The sequence below is a fragment of the Leucoraja erinacea genome, chromosome 24 (genome assembly GCF_028641065.1).
Source record: "Leucoraja erinacea ecotype New England chromosome 24, Leri_hhj_1, whole genome shotgun sequence".
Lineage (NCBI taxonomy): Eukaryota > Metazoa > Chordata > Chondrichthyes > Rajiformes > Rajidae > Leucoraja > Leucoraja erinaceus.
This window is the reverse complement of record NC_073400.1, coordinates 8,813,139-8,835,882: the sequence shown is the minus strand read 5'-3', so window position 1 is coordinate 8,835,882 and position 22,744 is coordinate 8,813,139. Positions and strand designations below refer to the sequence as shown.

The 22,744-nt window shown below is 40.3% G+C and overlaps 1 protein-coding gene across 3 annotated transcripts in view; it reads right to left on the bottom strand.

Moving 5' to 3' along the window:
- Window positions 1-22,289, bottom strand: part of scube3 (signal peptide, CUB domain, EGF-like 3) — a 272,047-nt gene extending 249,758 nt beyond the window's left edge. For 2 of the 3 annotated variants that reach the window (XM_055654491.1, XM_055654492.1), the window contains exon 1: window positions 21,331-22,289. In XM_055654491.1, the coding sequence (XP_055510466.1) occupies window positions 21,331-21,430 (100 nt within the window). In that variant the 5' untranslated portion in view covers window positions 21,431-22,289. The remainder of the gene's footprint in view (window positions 1-21,330) is intronic. The other variant, XM_055654493.1, reaches the window with a different exon arrangement.
- Window positions 22,290-22,744: the final 455 nt, after the last annotated feature.

Below are 22,744 nucleotides of genomic sequence, written 5' to 3'. Positions count from 1 at the left end.
TCTTGTTCAACGAGATGGTGCAAATAAAAGATGTTCTGCATCCTCAGTATTTCAAGCAGACGTCCACACAGTATACAGTTATGACTTTTAAAGACATTTGGACATATACATTGATAGGAAGGGTTTTGAGTGATATGGGTCAAACGACAGGCAAATGAGACTAGTCCTGAATTCTAACATGGCCATCATAGATAGACTGTCAAGGAGCCCGTTTCCATAGCATAGCTCTAAAGCTTATTATGGGCTAAAGGCCCTGTTCCCATGCTGTACTGTTCTATGTTGTATGACTCTACAACTATGACTGCAGGTTCATGCTGAAATTGGCCTTAGAGAAAATGGCTTTGTAGCTGAATGCAAGTAGTCAAGCTCCAAGGGCTTAAATGCAGTGCAGGGAAATGTTCAGTAACCTCAGTAACAATGTGATCAAGGTCAGTGAATACATTCACACACATTCCACGTCCTATCAGTTGCAGTGCCTGCATCATACAGTGCTCAATGTACTTCTCTAACACACCAACTAGTAATATCCAGGAATCAGGTCTCAGATGTAACATTAGTTTACTTGAAGTCCACCTCTCACAACTTCCACACAATGACAGTAGTTCTTGTAGAAAAAATAGAAAATAGGTGCAGGAGTAGGCCATTCGGCCCTTCGAGCCCACACTCCAAAGGTAAAATAGTAAATTGTCCCTAGTGTGTACGGCAGTGCTATTGTATGGGGTGATCGTTGGTTGGCATGGAATTAATGGGCCAAAGGGTCTGTCTCCATGCTGTATCTCTAAAGTTTAAAAGAAAGTTTTCATCCCTTGAGGAATATACTGTATAAGCAATCTCCAGTTCTGCATCTAAACTTCTCCATGTATAAGCAAAATGGGTTCAATTCTAGCCTCATCTCCACAATGGAAAACTGAAGAGATCAAGTGCAGCACTGGTTTTGAAATCTGACTAATTTTACTTTTATATTGTTAATACCCAACACTAATTATGGCCCAGTGTAAAATGAACGTTCCATTTAATACAATGGACTACCTGTCTGAGGAGTTAGTTTAAAATTGGAAGTATCTGCAAGCTAATTTCCTTGAAAGCCTTTATATCCACAACCATTTTCATTCTTAAGTGACACACACTCGTGTACATGCTATGGATCGTAAGGAAAGGTTTATCTTTCATTCCATTTAACTACATTTGTAACCAGGTAAGATCAGGCATTACAGCACAGCCAGAGAAATTATTCTGCTCCATGAACATTGCATTGAGAAATATACTCATCCAAAACCAGTACCCAAGGTTGAGTATTACATTGGAGCGATGATTTTACTGCCTATCCAATCAATAAATCCTAATCCTCTGTGATTCGTAATTGAAAGGTATATTTGGGAAAAGTTATTCCAATATTTAAAAGTTCATTTGAACTGTTTAGAATTTAGAATCAATGAGAGTGATCTTATCATTTGGTCTTTGGAAGACATTTCTGACATTGGTATATGAGATTTTAAGCATCTTTAAAACTTTTAATGTACACCAGAAGTGACAGATTATACATTTTGAATCCACTTTAAATGTGAACTGAAATTGAAGTTGCATATGATATTTTACAGTGGCATTACTTCTCACACAAGGTGACATTTCCTTGCATTGTTAATCGACATTGTATTTTAATACTTGCTGGTTATTTAGGATCAGAAGCTAATTTCCTGTCCACACACTAAGAGAGCATTTAATAGATGAATCTTTCAGTCTTCAGATGTGATATGGTTGATTACCACCAAATCAACCAATTATTTTGAAAGGTGTAACACCTTTTAATAGCACTGCAGTTAGTTATCCACAGAAATACTGAAAGCATCAATTCAGATTAGTATGTTTAAGAAAGAACTGCAGATGCTGGAAAAATCGAAGGTCGGCAAAAATGCTGGAGAAACTCAGCAGGCGAGGCGGCATCTATGGAGAGAAGGAATAGGCAACGTTTTGGGTCGAGATCCCTTCTTCAGACATCATCATGGAACGATTTACAACACAAATGGCATAATATTCATTGCAAGTTGTTGTTTCATTGGATACTGTTCAATTTTTGAAATACAAATGGGATTTTCTAAAAAAAAAACATGAAAACCAATGATTTCCCAAAACTTTAATTTTCAATTAATAAACCTGGCATTATTAGATGCTACTCTTCCTTGGTTAGAGTGGAATCAAATATCAGTGAATAGATCTGAAAACTTTTTCCTGCTAAATGCATTGTTTCAATATTCTCAGAAGACAGGGAGAGAATGAGGAAGCGAAGGTAAAAAAAAAAAACACATTTTCAATTACGTATTTATTTTAGAAAATCCCATTTGTGTTTCTAAATTGAACAGTATCCCATGAAACAATAATTTGAATTTATATTATGCCATTTGTGTTGTAAAGCAAGTAAAGAATGTAGAGCAAGTGGTAAGAGAACTAATACGAGGAAATAACCTACTCAACCTCATCAACCCACCAGCATCAAATGTAGGTGCACTTACCGTACTCTGAACAAAAGGAGAGAACCCTCCCCCCCACCCACCCCCCTCATCTTCCTACTGACATCTTCCTTTGGGTTGTGAGGCACCCTCACCATGATAAAAAGGAAAGATTCAAAACAGCTCAAAATGCTGTGTCAATGAGACACACCAGTGTCATTCAAAATCATCAGACTTATACCACCGTATTCGGCAGTGGCTTTTGTGCGTGCTGCAGTAGAAATGGTGACATCAAATATCAGATACTGAATAATGGTTGAGTTTGGAATTGGTTTTGAAAAAAAAAAATTTTTGCAAGGTTAGTACAAAGCCTTCCATGCTCCTTGACATTGAAAGCTAGCAATCCAACAAGCTTCTCAACATACATACCCTTTAAATTACACCAAACAGCCACCTTCTTCAGAATGCCCACTTTTAAGCCATCTGCAGCTGACATGCAGTTGGTAACCCTTTTCTTTGCTCTAAACTACACACAATCTTGGAATTTGTGCTAAGATTGTTGGGATGCTACAATTGAGTAGGAAGGGACTGGCAGAAGCTGGCTTACACCAAAGATAGACACAAGATACTGGAGTAACTCAGCGAGACAGGCCACATTTCTGTAGAGAAGGAATGGGTGATGTTTCGGGTCTTGACCCTTCTTCAGACCGAGAGTCAGGGGAGAGGGAGACTAGTTTCAATGTCCTGATTAATTTTACTGATTGTATGCCTCATTGTCACCCTCCTCTCACAAAACAATGACCCATTCTATATTTCCTTGATCAGCATCTGCTGTGACTGTCTTTTTCACACCTTACCCTTTCATATCTCTAGTCTCCCTTCTATATCTTAGTGTCATGAAGAACAAATCTCTAACCAGATACAACGTTGCCATTTCCAAAATGGCAGGTTTTTTTCCACCTCTGTTTGCCAAAAGTAAAAGAAAACGCTTGGAGCAGCAGATACATCAAAGCTCAATTCCAACAAGTGCTGGGTAATAACTATCTGGAAAATAGGATTTAGTTTAGTATAGTATAGAGATGTGGCACGGTAACAGGCCTTCGGCCGAGCGAGTCCGTGCCGGCCAGCGATTCCAGCACTCCTACACTATCCTACACTCACTAGGGACAATTTACAATTATACCTAGCCAATTAACCTATAAATCTGCATGTGTTTGGAGTGTGGGAGGAAACCGGAGATCCCGGAGAAAACCCACGCAGGTCATCGGAAGAACGTACAAATTCGGTACAAACAAGCACCTGCAGTCCGGATTGAACCCGGGTCTCTGGTGCTGCAAGGCAGCAACTCTGCCGCTGCACCACTGTAGATTTAAAAGGCTTGTACTTTCAAATGGGAAAGCACAGGGGGTCATGAGGCTCCTTCTTTCACATGATCAGCCATGATCACATTGAATGGCGGTGTTGGCTCGAAGGGCCGAATGGCCTACTCTTGCACCTATTGTCTATTGACATGTGCTAAAGTCTTTAAACATAACAGATTTAACTATAGTTCTGTTCAGATATAGCTCTGTTACAACAGTTTGAGAAAAGCTGAATTTTCATTTCAACCAAATCAAATATTGTGCATTTTATTGGAAACAGAATGAAAATTATGTAAACAGAACAGACAACATTGCCTTAGTTAAGTCATAAAGAATGTTCACTAAATACTTTAGCAGTACCATATGTTACGCACCATATTTAATCAAAATCATATACTCCTGCATGTAACAGAGAGACCAAGGTTTTTATATGAACAGTAAATCTAGAGGTCCTGGTATTACAGATATAAATTGGGTACATTGTCACAATCTTTTTTCCAGGGTAGGGGAGTCTAAAACGAGAGCGTATAGGTTTCAGGTGAGAGGGGTAAGATTTCACGTGGATCTTAGGATGTCTTTTCCATACTGAGGGCGGTGGGTTCACAGAATGAGCACCAGAACCGATGGTAGCATTCAATTACCCCAAAACTATACCTAAAACTCTCCTGAAACATTAGAATGGTTAACCATAGAATTACCAATGTACAGAAAACCTGCCACTCCCAACTACCAACAAGTACATAAATTTCAAATTGGAAATGAAAAGCTGCTTGTCCCCCATTGTAGAACATAGAATAATACAGTGTGTAAGAAGGAACTGCAGATGCTGTTTTAAACCGAAGATAGACACAAAAAGCTGGAGTAACTCAGCAGGACAGGCAGCATATCTGGAGAGAAGGAATGGGTGACGTTTTGGGTCGAGACCCTTCTTCAGATTAGTCTGGGATAATGGAAACGAGAGATATAGATGGTGATGTGGAGATATAAAGAACAATGAATGAAAGATGTGCAAAAAAGTAACGATGATAAAGGAAACAGGCCATTGTTAGCTAGTTGTAGGGTAAAAATGAGAAGCTAGTGCGACTTGGTAGGGGAAGGGATCGAGTGAGAGGGAATGCTGGGCTACCTGAAGTGAGAGAAATCAAAATTAGGACCTTTGGGCTGTAAGCTGCTCAAGCGAAATATGAGACGTTGTTCCTCCAATTTACATTTAGCTTCACTCTGACAATGGAGGAGACCTAGGACAGAAAGATCTGTGTAGGAAAGGGAAGGAGAATTAAAGTATCCGGCAACCGGGATATCAGGTAGGTTCGGGCCCTTCAACCACAATGTGTGGGAAGGAACTGCAGATGCTGGTTTAAACCGAAGATAGACGCAAAAAGCTGGAGTAACTCAGCAGGATAGGCAGCTTTCCTAGAGAGAAGGAATGGGTGACGTTTCGGGTCAGACCTTCAAACTTCAACCACAATGTTTGCTCCGAACATGATGGCAAGACCGACTCTTATCTGCCTGCACATAATCCATACCCTCCATTCCCTGCATATCCATGTGCCCATCCAAAAGTCTCGTAAATGCCTTGACTGTATCAGTCTCCACCACCACACCAGGAGTGCATTCCAGGCACGCACCACTCTCCGATTAAAAAAAAACGTTAAACTTTGCCCCTTGCACCTTGAAGGTGTGTACACTAGTATTTGATATTTCTATCCTGGGAAAAAGGTTGTGACTATCTACCCGATTTATGCCTCTCATTCATTAAGGAAAAGAAATCCCACAAGGCTGCTCTGAATCTCTTTCCAGTTTCCACCTCTCATGAGTTTTTTTTTAAATGTAGAGATAAATGCAGAAGGTTCACCACCATGTCGGTCACAAAAAATGACCATGGACATGCAAACAGGCTGCATCAAACCAAGTCTGTACTTCTCAGGCAGACATCAGAGACACTGTATTTGACATCTAATTTTACTATTTTTATCATCTGTTATGGCTAACAACCGAGTTCTCCATATTTTGCACCATCATTATATGCTCAGATCTTGTTCTTACGTAATTACGCTGATAAAAAATATATAACTAGTGCCAAGTTATTGTGACCTTCTGTGATGAAGGATCATTCTAAACCAGACCGTTGATCATTGTTTGAGTTGTAGAATCCATACTAATGTACTCTCTGTTCTGTCAGAGATGGTTAAAGGTAATCTGTAAGAAGGCATTACTGATGCTGGTTACACTTAAGATAGTCACAAAATGCTGGAGTAACTCAGCGGGTCAGGTAGCATCTCTGGAGAAAAGGTATAGGTGTCATTTTGTGTCAAGACCCTTCTTGAGACTGCTGCAGAACTCCCATCAGAGAGAGGACTTCTTCAAAGTAGGCACTCCTTGAGGAGATTTTGCAGTGGAGCAGCCAAAATGTGTAGGATTAAACTGCAGAAGCTGGTTTGCACGGATCGCTGCAGAACCACACTGGTCACAGACCCCCAGCCAGAGTAACACCCTTCCACCACAACCCTCTGTCTTCTAAGAGTGAGCCAGCTCTGAGACCAAATTGCCAAGTCATCATGAATCTCAAATTATAGGAAAGATGTCAACAAAATAGAGAGAGTACAGAGGAGATTTACTAGAATGTTACCTGGGTTTCAGTACCTAAGTTACAGAGAAAGGTTGAACAAGTTAGGTCTTTATTCTTTGGAGCATAGAAGGTTAAGGGGGGACTTGATAGAGGTTTTTTAAATTATGAGAGGGATAGACAGAGTTGACGTGGATAAGCTTTTTCCATTGAGAGTAGGGAAGATTCAAACAAGAGGACATGATTTGAGAATTAAGGGACAAAAGTTTAGGGGTAACATGAGGGGGAACTTCTTTACTCAGAGAGTGGTAGCTGTGTGGAATGAGCTACCAGTGGAAGTGGTGGACGCAGGTTCGTTTTTATCATTTAAAAATAAATTGGATAGGTATATGGACGGGAAAGGAATGGAGAGTTATGGTCTGAGTGCAGGTAGATGGGACTAGGTGAGAGTAAGTGTTCGGCACGGACTAGAAGGGCTGAGATGGCCTGTTTCCGTGCTGTAATTGTTTTATGCGTTATATGTGTTAATTATTTTTCCCAATTAAAGACTCTTTGTTGATTCAAAAACCATCCTTTCAAATTGAGTTTAAAGCCATTCAAAATCTTTTCAGTGGTTTATATGTTGTCTAAATTTGACAATGTGATGTTGGTAGAACAGAAGGCAAGTAAAACATTTTAAAACTGTAACTTGGATAAGGTGATAGAATTGGATGCGAGTTGGAAAAAAATCAGAATGAGTCCACTTAAAACAAAAAGATCAAATGTTACAGCGGGCACAACATTTATATTAAACTGTGTTTTTGGTATAGATATCGCTTGGTAGTTTTTACTAATATCATGGATGAATAAAGCTCCGTTTGAACAGTTTTATTATTACAAAGTTTTTTTCAGCATTATAGCACATGCGATTTAGCAAGCAAAGCAGCCAACTGAAGGAAAAGTGCTTCTCTGGCTCTGAACATTTGGCAAGAGCTTTAAAAACTGTAGCCATTGACTTCCTCCTTGTGGCATTAAAATTGGTCTCCATATGTTTGCTTATTTGATATTTTCTCTTTGTTAGGATAAATTCAAAGACTGAAAATCTCAGCATTCTGTTTTCATTACTTAAAAGTAACTGACCTCAGGCCCTCATTGCAAATTCCTAACCCTGGTTAACAGAAAATTGGAGCAAAGAGTGAAGGTCAGGGCCAGAAGTACAGAAGCTCTGCATTAACAAACTCGACAGCCATAACACTGACCATACTATGTATTATTTTCATCAGTTCTGCACTAAAAAGTCACAAACAACTTTCAAGAGAGATTCAAACACCACTCCAGTTAAGTCCCGAGGAGCCGCGTCTGCCCTATCCAACCGCCGAACAACGGCGCCGCCAACGACCAGAACAATAACTGAAGACCGGAACATGCCCCGGTAGCCCAGTCTTGCCCCACCGGCCTCCCAGGGGACTGTGGTGAAGCCGGGCGGCGAGGCCTGTCTGGGCCAAAGGAGCCTCAGAGGCGGCGGCGATGGGAGCCTCAGCGGCAGCAGTGGGAAACTCGGCGGTAGTTGGGCCTCGGCAGCAACGGGAGCCTCGATGGTGGTGGGGCCCCACGGTCGATGAATGTGAGAGGGGGAGTTTGCACTTTTAATTTCAAGTCTTTATGTACCTTGTGTGCTGTGACTGTCGGCAGACCAATTTCCCTGCAGGAAGAATAATGTTTTATCGTATCGTATCGTGATACGAAATACAAAATGCTTGAGGAACTCAGCAAGTCATGCAGCATCTGTGGGGGAAATGCACACGTGATGTTTCTGATAGGGGCCTTTCTTCACCATTTAATGCTCTTTCCAAACATTGTTTTCCTTTTGTCACACCATAATCATCAGTATTGCGCCTGTGCTTATATACACACACACACACACAATTATATATAAAACCAGATGTATCTTTTATAGTTTTTTGAAAAACTAAAATGCTCTCTCTCCTATTCTAGAGGTTTCTTTTAAAGAAAAGCTGTAAATCATTCTGCCTAAGATGCCATCACTTGCCACCAAAACGTTTCATGAACAAAGCCACAGTAATCAATAGTTCTACTGGTTCCAGTCACAGAACCATTGTAAACATGCCTGAAGATGTACACTGCAATGAGAATTTGAAACTATTGTGGCCAATCTATCATAGAAACATAGAAAATAGGTGCAGGAGTAGGCCATTCGGCCCTTCAAGCCTGCACCACCATTTGATATGATCATGGCTGATCATCCAACTCAGTATCCCATCCCTGCCTTCACTCCATACCCCCTGATCCCTTTAGCCACAAGGGCCACATCTAACTTAAATATAGCCAATGAACTGGCCTCAACTACCTTCTGTGGCAGAGAATTCCACAGATTTACCACTCTCTGTGTAAAAAATGATTTTCTCATCTCGGTCCTAAAAGACTTCCTTCTTATCCTTAAACTGTGACCCCTAGTTCTGGACTTCCCCAACATCGGGAATAATTATCTCATACCATTGCAAAGATCTACTATAAGGAAATTTGAATAGCTGGGAATGGGCGAGATTTCAGGGGAGCCACAGTATGCAATAGTCCTTGTGATTGAGGGAAAAAAGGGATACCAAGTCTCAGAGAGAAAAGAAAACAAAAGATATTCACTCTGGAAAGCAAAGGTGCACCAGATGAGGTTTGTTGGAGAAGTGACAATAGCCATGTGGCAGGACAAGGTATGAGCGCCATCTAGTGGAAGGAATAATATGAGAGGCCTGTAAATGAACCATAACCACAAACACAGATATTCACATTATAAATGTTTATATACTTATAATAAATACTGACATTAAAGACTTACTCAAAATTCCTGACAAAATTTGTGCATAAGCATCACAAACCGTACACCAACTTTATAATATGATTGGGTGCAAGGATTATAGTGTATTAGTTGTATGGAGAGTTTGGATAGACTTGAATTGTTTTCTCTGGAGCATCAGAGGCTGAGAGGAGACCTATCAGTATACAAAATAATGAGAGGCATAGATAGGGTAAACAGTCAGAACCTTTCTCCCAGGGTAGAAATGTCAAATAGCTTTAAGGTCAGAGAGAAAAAGTTTAAGGGGACTTTCTTTTTTACACAGAAAGTAGCGGGTGCCTCAAATACACTGGTGGTGGAACAGACACATGAGTGTGTCCTGTGATGTACTGTTCTAGTTATGGAAAATATGGAAATATTGCTTTCCTCTATCTTCAACTTCTAAACTTTACATTCTTTGCCAATCTTAAGCGTTGAATTGAATTCTGAACAAAGTTAAGAGTTCTGTTAGTAAGTGGGTATTCATTAGAGGAGTCAGTGTTATTGTCTAGCAAATGCTGCTCTGGTAAGAATTCAATTTTACTCCTCAAGTCTAACAGATTTTCTCATTTATTGTGATTGTCAGGCAGCTTTTATGGTTACCAGATCCAGATATGAAAGTAATCAAGAACAGCTGAGAGAACGAAAGTCTTATTAGAGTCTTTCGAATTTCAATAAAGATAATTACAGCTATAGAAAGGAGCAGTAAGTTTGATTTTAACATATGGGTTAATTACGAGTTTACTCTCAGACACCTGCAGCCAATTGTCCCCAAGCTTTTCAGATCAATTGGAAATGCCCAATTATTAATTTATCGTCATACAGCCCATGGTCAGCTTGTAAGACAAGGTCAGTATGCAGCTAGAGGGGTTAGAACAAGTGATTCATTTGGAAGAGAGGCTTCAAGGTAAATAGTGACAGCAAAATCCAGGAAATCAGTGGAGAGAGAGAGAGAGAAAGCGTTGTTGCAGTAACGGGGAGGGAGAAAAGGTTCAACAGTCTATGTCTATTACAAGAGCTTCCATTCATACAGCGCATTTAACCTAATATAAACTTCACAAGGCAATCACAAAGGCATTATCCAAGAAAATGATGCTGAGCCACATGAGGACATTCTTTTGGGACATTTTATCAGAAGGAAATAAAGAATGGGAAAGGCAGACAATTATAGAACCTTAGCCCCTGCCAATAATGTAGCAATTAAATTCAAGGATTCTCAAGAGAAGCACAGATACCTCATGGGTTATGGATCTGGGAAGAGCAGATTTGAAAGAATCAAAGCACTGCTTAACTGGGACCTGCTGTCAGCCAGCACGCAGACAGGTGTTGGTTAAAGGGTGATTTGTGTGAATTACAACATTGGCACCAGAGCTTTGCGTGACCTTGTTTATAGAGCAGAGTAGCCCTTGAAAAGTAAAAACTTAAATTATAAACAACCTTTCATCCCCAAAATCATTGACTGTGTAGCCTAAGAACCACACCGGATGATAAATTTATCTACATAAATACAAAAATATTTTTTTAAGTACAGACCTATTTTTGAAACCATTATTCTACACAATTTTCTATAATGTGTGCACTTATAGTCATTTATTTATGCAACAAAGTAAAATGTACAATGGATCTTTAGTAAAGCAAGGTGACATATGTTTTCGGAAACAGGCGTTCACTTTTTGAAGGAGTTAAGGGCCTGCCCCACTTGGGTGTCATTTGCACGTCACGCAGGTAGCGCGCAAAGATTTTGTGAATCCCAAAATCCTGGGGCACCGCGCGCGACCGCCCATCACTTCCTACGCCGCCATGCGTGCATAATGCACGCCATGCACGCATCACGTGCACGTCACGACGTGCCGTCGTACGTCATGTCGGGTAAATTATGACGCGTAAATGATGTCACGTAAATGACGCGCAAATGGCGCCCAACTGGGACAGGCCCTTTAAAGTCCAATGGAAATTTATGAACAATATTGAAAGCAAAGTTGCCACTGGTCATTTTGCCACAATTACAAATCTGATGCAACTATTTTCTCAACTAAAATTGTGGGTCATTTACCGGAAAGTCAATGAAAATCACTGGGATTGAATCTCCCGTCCCATTACTTTAACCACAATGAGAAATACACGGCAATCAGAATCTCTGCACAAGTATCATCATTGCAGGATAATAGATGGTTGATAGCGAGCTGCAAAGGAGTTATTTAACTCAACAAATGTGATGACAACACAAGCCACAAAAAAAGCTTGAGTGGTTCATGAACGTCAGCATATCCTGCATACTAATTTACTGCCCAAATTTCATAGCAAGAGATTGCATACTTTGCCTGGTGTTTTGCAACTCTTGCTGATTTACTTACATTCTGTTTACAGGGCATTGAGAGTGGAAAGGTTGGTCAGCCATCGATAAAACAGCAATGAAATACTGCAAGGCAGCCCAAAGGTGCAGGGTTGTGGCAATCAAACTTGAAGTTGTGTGAAGGTTCCCTTGCAAGTGCTGACACACATCCAAGAAACTCCAGGCTGACTTTTGTGGCAGTCGCCCAAATGAAAGTAAAGCCAGCAACAGAAGTAATGAGTAAAACAAAGAAGACCAGAAAAAGACAATTTCATGGACATCTTATGTTTTCCTCGTGGATCCTCTCAGGTATTAACACAAAGTTTCTTGTGTACTCACTACTGAAGTCATATGGGCGCAGAGTCTGATCATCCCGATCATTCCCTGCACCCTTGTGAACTTTTTATTTTTATCTACCCAATTCCCTTTATTATTGCAACAAATATCCAGTCAGTCTCTTGTGTCTCCCTTTATTGTTGAACACATTTCCACCAAACAGTCAAGATCACAGTACATGTGTTAAACTAAAATTCTCTGCGTATTTTTATCTTAGTTCCATGTGGCATGGTTACTGGCTCATCCACTTCTGCAGTGTTACTCCACCTTTACTCCATCAAACCGCTTTGCCATTTTGAACACAGATTCAAAACTTTCACAATTCGAAAAACTTCAAGACATTTCAGAGATAATACACCACAAGACTGGTCTCATCAGAAGAGCCAAAACAATTTCTTGTTACAATCATGCACTCAACATTAAGTAACAGATTTTCCAAGCGTTTCGTAAGAGCATTCCATTAAAAAAAACTCAAGTGCAGAAATACCATTTGAAAGTTGAGAACATGCTCAAGCTGGGCCTGTCTGTGGTACAAGGAGTACAGAGAATGTGGTAAAGAGAAGCAAGTGGAGAATGGTCCAGGGTGTTGCGTGTCTGTTACTGGGGTCTGCATGGTGGGGTCTTACTGGGGAGGAAATTGATTAGTCCATCTGAATTCAAACCAAGAAATGGAATTGTTAAGAATTCTGGCAAACTGCTTCCCTGGTCCAGGCAGTAAAATACTCAAGATAAGTAATGGATCACGTGGCAGTTCTTTCACCAAATCCTGTTCCAGAGCTGGAATGCTCAGGCCATCAATGACCCAACTTAGGCCAAAAATCAAATCTTGGTGATGTGTCTGCCTCAACTGTGGCAAGCCATGTGCTTATTCATCAAAGCCATTGATCTTTTGTGTTAAGTGACAGTTTTTAAACACGTTCTATAATGCACTGTTCAAAATCCACATTATCTTATCTTCATATTCCATGACTTTTTGTGTCTGATTCAGCAAAATAATGCTATGTGAAATTATTGTGTTTTAACTGACTTACTACCATTTAGAGCGGGGTGCAAGCACATGACACTGCATTGTTTCAAGTGGGATTTGATAGACAAACTCAGTATGCAAATTATTTTATTACATGCAACATGTATCCAAAACTAAACTGCATTAAAAAACGATGTTTTAGATTTTGAAGTTCATTTGTACTGGATGAGTTATTGCTCTAAAGATCATACTTCAAAGCACCACAGGCAAAGTGGTGCAGGTAGCAGGTGGGCATCGTTGCCTCATTTTCCCCAGACCTAACGAGGACATTGAGGCAAAGTCACAACAGTGGTTCAGAGGTTTCATACCAGAAAGTAGAGGAACTTAAAACCAAGAAAATTCCATCCCCATGGTTAAAAACTGAACATCCATTGCCAATGCCCCAGACTGTCAGTGTCCTTAGAACGGGCAGCCCATTAAGGTGGAATAAATAACAAGGAAACAGCAGCAATTTGTAGACCAGAGCAGCATTTTGTAACCCGTGACATAAAAGTGAGGAGAGAGGCCACTGATATTGTACAGAACACTTAAAGGTAGTCCAGAAGAGGTTTTGAAAGAGAGTGAGAAGAATGGAAAGCAGTGGCTTTCAGTATGTTAAATGATGGAGGAATTGGCCACCATTGTCAGTGCAGTCATGTCCCAAAAGAAGGGTTGAAGGAACACATCTGGTACCTGCGCTAGGACATTTGGTTGGATGCTACTCTCTTGAATAAGGAAGCAAGCATATTTATATTTTAAGATATTTAAAAATTAGAATCTAAAATGTATGATGACAAAGAGAGCTCTAAACAATTTTAGATTACAATAAAATTGTATGGCAGAAAAAAGGAACTGCAAATGTAGGTTTACAAAAAATGAGGAACTCAGCGGATCAGGCACAATCTCTGGAGAACATGGATAGGTGACATTTCGGGTCGGGGCCATTCTTCAAACGCATGGTGTCACAAATATGCTGTAATGCCCAGGTTCAGGAGCAGGTTTTTCCCTAGAACCATCAGGGCTATTGAACACTACAACCTCCAAATAGGCTCTGAGCCACATAGACTTGGGGCATTGTTTTTATCTTTGTACTATTATTGTTTGTATACATATATACTGAACTTTTTTTCTTGTTTGTTATGGCGTTTACAGAGTACTGTGTTTGCTTATCTGTTGCATTGTTGCAGGTAAGAATTTCATTGTTCTTGTTTTAGGACAAATGACAATAAACCACTCTTGACCCAAGCTTTTGTGCACCATACAGCTAATTGCTTTGTGTTAAAGAATACCATCTCCTCCAAAATACTACAACTTTTTAGGAAATGCATAAATATCCAACAAAATTGTCATTAATGCATTTTTTGATCAATAATACTAAGAGAGAAACAATACAAGACTCCATTGAAAAAGGGCCATCATTTTACACTGCTTCCATTTTTGGATATTTTTATTGTGTGTAAACCTTTGAGAAAATCAGATACAATGCATGCCTGTGTGTAATAATGCTTCATGGCAGTTCATGATGATTTGATCAATAATTAATCCACTCTCATTTCCTGGGCTGTGGGAAATGTCAGGGTGGAGGGAGAGGAATGGTCAGGGATCCTAATAATAATCCACCTAATAATTATCTCCAAAGTCTGACCCCAAAATAAATGCAGTAACAAAAATAGTATTATAAGCAGATCAAACATTAGAACCGCATTCTTCTCAGAGATAAGTTTTTTTTCAAGCAGCACCTCACAGACAATCTGAAGAATGACAACCAATGGGAGCTACATTATGGACCACACTGAACATCACAACTTTTCATAACGCTGTAGTCTCTTGGAATCCCTATAAAAATACAGCAGGACTGGTTTAATGAAAATGATCAAGAGATCAGGGAACCGATTAACTTTAAACACAAGGCAAACCTGGCTTAAAAATCACCTTCCATCCATGGAAAAGCAGCATCTCTACAGGTACCTGAAGGCTGACAGCCAAGAGAGAATCCAAGATCTAAAGATATTGAATTGGGCGGAAAGAGCACAAGTGGCACAGCAACGTGCAGATAACAAAAAATGCTGGAAACGTTCAACAGTTTGGGTAGCATCTGGGGAAAGAGAAACTTGACATTTCAGGTGGAAGATCTTTCATTTGAATGGGAAAGCAGAGGAAACAATTAACGAACAGAGCTGCATCATTCCCCAGCCCTAACCTTAACTTTCTCACTGAAATGCGACACCTCATCTTCAACAACCTCCCTTTTGGTGAAGAGACAACTGCTTAACTCACGCACATTGACTCCAGAACCAGAGTTTAAGTCAAAATCTTTAGTCTGGCATAATTTTAATGTTCTACCAAGCAGCAGTGATATAGACCACCAGACCTCCTCAAAAACTGCAGGCATTGCACACCCAACATCTTCCGACCCCACTGGCAAGCCAGACAACATCCACAAACTCACCCTGAACAATATCCCCAGCGCTGCAGCCCCAATTACACTCATTTCACTCTGGTGGGTGACCCATGTCATTCACATTCTTGACATGAGATCCCCAATAGACACTTTACTCTGGGTTCCACCATGACAAGGGAATACCAGGTGGACGGTAAAAATGATCCAAGGAACTTCTCAGAGCCTCCTTTGTAATTTATGCCATAGTTCTCATCTGCAGTTGCTGCTTGACCCATCTGAGCTCCTCCAAAAGTTTGTTTTTTGCACACTTTATTTTGATTACCATCAATGTTGTTTGAAGTGGTTTGTTCATGATATGCAGAGATGTAAGCACAAGACAAATTAAACCAAAATAAAATGAAGTAAAATATTCTGGAATTGAAAGCCCAATCCTCCATGCAATAAGCTCAACAATGTCACTACTTGCCAAGGTCCAAGCCAAACTACATCAATATCAGGAAAGAATCTTATTACAAAACAAGGAAAGGCTGTTGAATTACTCACACTCTGGCCTCTTTGTTAATATTTATTTATTCAGTTTGCTAAAATGTCAATACCTTTTGCTCTTATGGCATGCTGACTGACCAGTGTGCATTTCTCTGCTTGTTTAATACGTCCCACATTTGCAACTTGTTCATTACTTTTGTTTTACATCATTGCGACCTGTTAATCTCCCGAGGAAAGATTGTGCAAAGTTTTCCTTGCCCCTCTTCCTAAAGGTCAATGTTGTGAAAGTCGTCCGCACAATCTGTTAACCCCACATCTACATTATTCATCCCTGACCATTCCTCTCCCTCCACCCTGACATTTCCCACAGCCCAGGCAGCTCAGAAGCCAATATGTTCCACAGGGCACTAAATTATTCCTGTCTGTCCACTATCTTTATAACCTTTCATCCCATTCCTATCCAGATATTCACACAACTCTTCTTGCCAAAAGGTGTTAATCAACAGAGAATTAACTGTTTTAGCTGGGAACCCCTTGCACATATTTTAGCCTGGGTGCATGACACAGGAGGTCCCAGAAAGGGGAAGGCGAAAAAAAAACATCCTCAGAGGAACCAAATGGGGGATGAGTATAGAAAACTTTTAAGCCCAAAGAATATTTCAAATTCCAGCACTCTGATCTTAAATAAGCATTGCTGCCATAGTGAAGAGATTTCAGCCAGGCAAAAATCTTACAATAGCTTCCTTAAAAACTACAAAATCATCACGCACACAAAACAAAATTCCAATGCAGAAATCTGAAGAAAATTTACTCCACAATAAACTTTGAGCTCAATTCTGGAGGCTGGAAGTCTAAGAATCTCTTGAATATGCTTGAAAATACCACTAAATCTGCCATTTGCAATATTTATTTCATTAGTTGCCACTAATTAGGGCACTTCTGCATTCACTATGGGATTTACTGTTGCTTTGGTGAATGACACCTCCACTTTTAAAAACAAAGGATACAATGAATAAAATCCCTGCATCAGCTGACTATCCTCTTTGAGGGAAGAGAACATTGTTTTTTAAACAAACTTGTTGTTTGATTCAACATTGATATTCATTACAAACTGCTCCTAAAGCTGAATTGTTCCCAATCAAACCATGAATACATGTTCCAGTTTAATGTGTTTTCATCTGATCACAAACACATCGAACACAATAATGAATTTGCCAAACATACTCCTACCATCTAATATTTTTTTCCAATTTTTTTTAAGATAAAAATAATCGTAAAAAAAAACATTTTGCAGGTACAATACTCAAATCAAAAAGGCGAGAAGATGCAGGTACTTTAAGTGTTTTTCTATTTATTTTAGATAGTTATATACCTTAAGAAGAAAAATAACAGGTCCAATAACATGAAAAACATTCATTGCCAAGTGATACTCGACTCTCCAACCACTTCCTTTAGAAATATAGAAAAATAGAAAATAGGTGCAGGAGCAGGCCATTTGTCCCTTCAGGCAAGCACTGTCATTCAATATGATCATAGCTGATCATCCAGAATCAGTATCCGTTCCTGCTTTTTCCCCCTATCCCTTGATTCCATTAGCCCTAAGAGCTATATCTAACTCTCTTTTGAACACATCCAGTGAATTGGCCTCCACTGCCTTCTTGGCAGAGAATTCTGCAGATTCACAATTCTCGGGGTGGAAAAGTTTTTGCTTATTTCAGTCCTAAATGGCCTACCCCTTATTCTTAAACTGTGACCCCTGGTTCTGGACTCCCCCAACATCGGGAATTTTTTTCCTGCATCCAACCTGTCCAGTCCCTTAATAATTTAATATATTTCTATAAGATCCTCTCTCATGCTTCTACATTCCAGTGAATATAAGCCCAGTCGATCCATTCTTTCATAATTTAAAATATATTGAATGGTACAGCAGGAAACCAGACAATCAGGACAACAGGTTTATTATGCTGTTGTTAATGTTTTTGCACAAGCCAGGTGGAGACTGTAATCTATACAGATGAAACTTACAACGGGTAGTTTCTTTACTTTTTGGCATTAATCACATCATGCCAGGGGCCAGTGCAGTGGCAGAGAGCCAACGGCAGTAGCACCAGGTTCACATTTCTTTGTTGCAGTATAAAAACTGAACAAACAAATTATTTTCATAACTGGATTATGCCAGAACTAAATCGTATTATACACAAATTTAGCAGAATGCCGTTTGAGTGCTCCGATCATATTGTTGGCAAGGTTGAGTGTGCCATAGAAAAAGTAACACAGTCCATGAACAGGAATACAAATCGTGGCTTCAAAATTGTGCGGCCGCAGTTTTTCCGATTGCTGCTGAATCTTCCCTGTAGTTTAAACAGCACTGACAGCCAGAGGTTGTACAATATAACATGCCAATGGGAAAGTAAGCAGTCTTCACATTCGGTAATGATTTCATAATATTATCAACAAAAAGCTTTTCACTGCACCTCGGTACACGTGACAATAAACTAAACTCAACTGAACTGAACAATATCAGAAATATAAACAATCGCAAAAGACTGCAGATGCTGGAATCTTGATCGAGAAACAAAATGCTGAAGGAATTCAGCAAGACAGCCAGAATCTAAGGAGAGAAATGGACAGGTGACGTTTCGGGTCGAAGTCTGACGAAGGGTCCCAACCCAAAACATTATTTGTCCATTGCCTTCCACTGATGCTGCCCAACCCGTTGCATTCCTCCAGCATTTTGTTTTTGATCTAAACAATTACTCTGACTAAAGAGTAAAAAGATCAAAAGTATTTCACCTGTGAACTAATAAAAGAGAAAAGAAGATATCAGCCAGGATCTCTGTTTCTGACCGTTGAGTACTAGCTACCCTTGGATATATTGTTGGATGGAGCTCAGATATGCCGCCCCGCCCCTTGTTTCCATCAGCTCTACAGGCAATAACCTGGCAAAACCCTTCATTCTCGATTCCAGTACACAAAGTGGCCACTTGAAGGAGATTCCATGGCACTGGAACCTGTGGAACTAAAGTCCTCCATGAGTTTATACCTTTCAAAGAATCATAAGAAAGAGGCAGAACAGAAACAAAGCATTTTACTTGCAATCTTTAGATGCATATTAACATAAGAGAAGATCAAACTAAAGTGTAAAAAATCAGATGGTGCCTCTGCAGCTTTACATTACACATGTAAACACATTTGTTTCATGTGTTTACAAGCAATATGATGAAAGCTATAAAGGCTAGACATCCAATTCTTCACGGTTACCCTACACATAATATAAAAGGGGTCTGACTCTACAGCTGAGAAAATACATCAAACATTGCTTGCAGAAAGTATTCGCTAATGAGTGGTGACAATTTGTTAGATGTAATTATTTGAAACCTTATACTCTGCACTCGGGATAGTGGTAGCATATGGGGTGGAGTGAGTGTTTAGAATTTACTAACACTCGATTTCAAACAGTTCGGGAACCCAGCAGAATGTCCACATCACCCACCTCCCCAGCCAACCTCTCATGTATTAAGTAAGTGTGGATGATCTGCAATGCACTCATCTCATGAGAGGTGTTTCCCTTGCACATACTGAGCATCGATAATGGGAAACATCTTTTGTTCTACACCAAGAATGTCAGCTCTGAGGGTTCACCTTGGTAATATTTCAAGATAGACTGTAGGATACTGTTGCTTTTGTAAATTCCCATCAGTTGTACAGTCTTCATGAAACAATCGATTCATTATTGCAAAATAAATCAGGCCATTCAACTCTCAGGCTGCCATACCAAGTGCAACAAAAACATCTGATGGAAAACCATGTCCACATTACACACTAAACTTTAAAAAATGACAATTTAATTTAATTCAATTCATTTTAAAATTATCTTACTAGTCCCATACAGAGCAGCTTCCAACGATATTTTCTTTGTGAAATAATTGAATTTTTAGGAATTTAAAAAGGAAGACAAGCATAACTCAATAGTGGTGTTTGCTTATGAAACCAATTCAAATGATTGAGCACAGCATGCGCAATGATTAGAAATGAACAGTTTAACCAATGATCACATCTCATTTGGCCACTGTGGGGACCTGAATTGGCCTCAGTGTTAATTGTAACGGAAAGACAGGAATTGGACAAGGTCTCTCCTCATAGTCAATGCTCAGTGGCTCCAATTGATCGCTGAACAATTGTAAGTGTTAAGCACACATTGGAAAAGGTTGGAATATGATGAACCAACTCAAATAGTTTCTAACACTTACTGTATGATTTTACATGAAGAATGGCAACTTGAACAATGTACCAGAGAGCGAGAGCAGGTAGATAACCAGAATAATTTCCCAACAGAACAGGAGAAAAATAGTTAACAGAAATTCTAACTTCCCATCCACCTCACCAAAATTATTCAGAAAAACTAAAAACACCTCACAGACAGCTCTCACTGAACATACCATAGTTTTTGCAATTCTTTGTTGGGTAGTCACAGCACAGATATCAAACTAACTCCATCTAATGTAACAATTGTATATTCAGCTACGTTAAGCTATGCTCAAAGTGGTGCAAATTCTTGGTTAAATGTTCACTCAGCACTTTGCACAGTAATGTGTCAACATCATGCTGAATAAGTCCCAGCTTGTTCAGATTACATTTTTCAGCAAATACATATGTCAATCGCCCAGCTAATAAACTAAAGACTAAAACCACATTGCAGTGTTTGTTTTGTTATTGCCACAATGTCAGCAGACACAAGTAAAACAGGATTTGAAAAGCCAGATTTGAGTGTATGTTCCTAAGTATTGTACTATGTCTGTGTTGGCTGAATCCAAGCCAACCGATTATTTAATGTTCTATTGATTTACAGTTTGCATAACAATAAGTCAATTGTAAAACAATTAATTTATTCCTATCTAAATGAATGAAAATTATTAAATACTGTTTTCACTCACATCAAATATACACGCATATATATATACACATATTCTATACACCGTTCTGATTCTTAAATGTATCATATCTGCTAGTTCAATTATGAAACATAATTTTGCATTAAACATGTTGATCAATTTATTTCATCTCATTAGTGTTTAGGGAAACTGCAAATATTGTTGACATTGACATCAGCTTTCTATAGTGTACACAGTTGGAAAACTTGTATCAATCTGTGGTGAGAAAGAAAATATCCTGAACACATCAGGTTGGAAAGATTGGGCTTATTTGAGAACAGAATACAGGGTCTATAGTTACCATATTTTAAAAGAGTGTCAGCAAATGAGACTTTAATCAAGATTACTTTAAGGTTTAAAAGTTGCGCACAACATTGTCTTTCAATTGAACTCAAATTACAAAATTGTTGTCTTACCCACTTTTTTTTTCTCCCCTTATGTGGGATTGTTGATCTTATTTAAACACATGCCCTGTCTCACACACAGAGACGGTTCCCCCATGCAATCAGACCCCTGTGATCCTTTACAGTTCACGAACTGAATCTCAGCGCTGAGCGGATTCACAGAAGGAACAAAACATGTTTAAAGTGAAGAGGGCGAGGGAGACTGGGTGTAGGGGAATACCATAAGGTTTCCTTACCTTGATTTGCCTTATTTCCCGCGGTGCTGAGTGGGTTTAAGAGAAGGAGCAACAAACAGTAGCAGCCGGACAGACGGATAGCCTCTATTCTGCTCTGCATTTTCAGATGTCTTTCGGGGCAGGGATGCGACGCGAATTTTTTCCTCTTCTTTCTCTCTCTCTCACTCTCCTCTAAGAGGTCCTGATGGAGCTGAAATCAACCTCGATCGGAGCCTCCCACGTCAGTCAGATTGCCCTCTGTGGGATCAGGAGGGTTTGCTGTGCCCTGATCATCGCTGCGAGCAACACAAGGTCTGGAGGGAGGGAGGAGAGGAGAGGGGGTGGGGGAGAGAGAGAGAAAGAGAGAGAGAGAGAGAGAGACGCACACACACACACAGGAGAGAGGGAGGAAGAGCGGAGATGGAGAGACCGTGGATCTTGCTCGGGATTCAACAAAGGGGGAGGAGGGAGACACTCACACGCAATGCTTCCAGTATCTGCAGGAATTTACAATCAGCTGCTGCCCAGAGAAATTCCTGCCAGAGACACAGAGTGGGGAAAAAAAGGCTGGAGGAGGACTTCCAGTCTCCATGGAAACGGCTTCTTTGGGATCAGGAGGTCAGAGCAGGACCATGTGTAATCAATGGATCGATAAAGGCAGGATCATGTCGCCGGGCCGGGCCGGCCATTAGAAGCTGTACAAATCCAGCAGCGACTGAATGGACCTCCGGCCTCTGCCACTCACAAGCAAGTGAAACAGCGGGGCAGAAAGGGGGGGATTTAAGGCACAGATTAGTATCAAAGCCCGGTCTGGTTTAGAGCGCATACAGCTCCTGCGGGGTTTTGTTTTGTTGTTGAATTATTCAACACAATTCGCGGTCATCCAGCCGATAAAACTAAGAACTTGAACTAGCGAGGAAGCTGTTGTGAAAAATAAACTGTGATTAAACTGCCGCCAGTGAGTTTGCAACAAATTTTTTTTTGTTTAAGTTCAATTGAGGCCAGTCCGCCCGCTCCTTCCAGCGAGAGGCGGCGGCGGCAGCGACTCCGTGTGTCTGCGAGCACGGAGAATGTAAATGTTAAACCAAGTGTGTATGGGCACCCGGGACAGGTCATTCATTCTCCCGCCCAAAGGACAACACCGGCCCGGCTCCGTCCGTCCCTCCCTCACACTCTCAGACGAAAACAACATCGTTTTGTTTGCTCTCTACTCCCGCCCTTGGCTTGTCCATCTAAAATGTCATGGGAGCCGGTCACCGTGACAGTAAATCACTTCATTGTGAGAGTGCGGGGAGAGTGTGTGTGTCCCTCACGGCAGAGGGACAAGTAGTGGAGGTGGGACAGGTTAATCCACCCCCACCCCACAACACAACACATCACCAGCAAGCTTTCATCTCATTCATCCTTCAATTCAGCGAGGAAGTCGAAGGGCAAC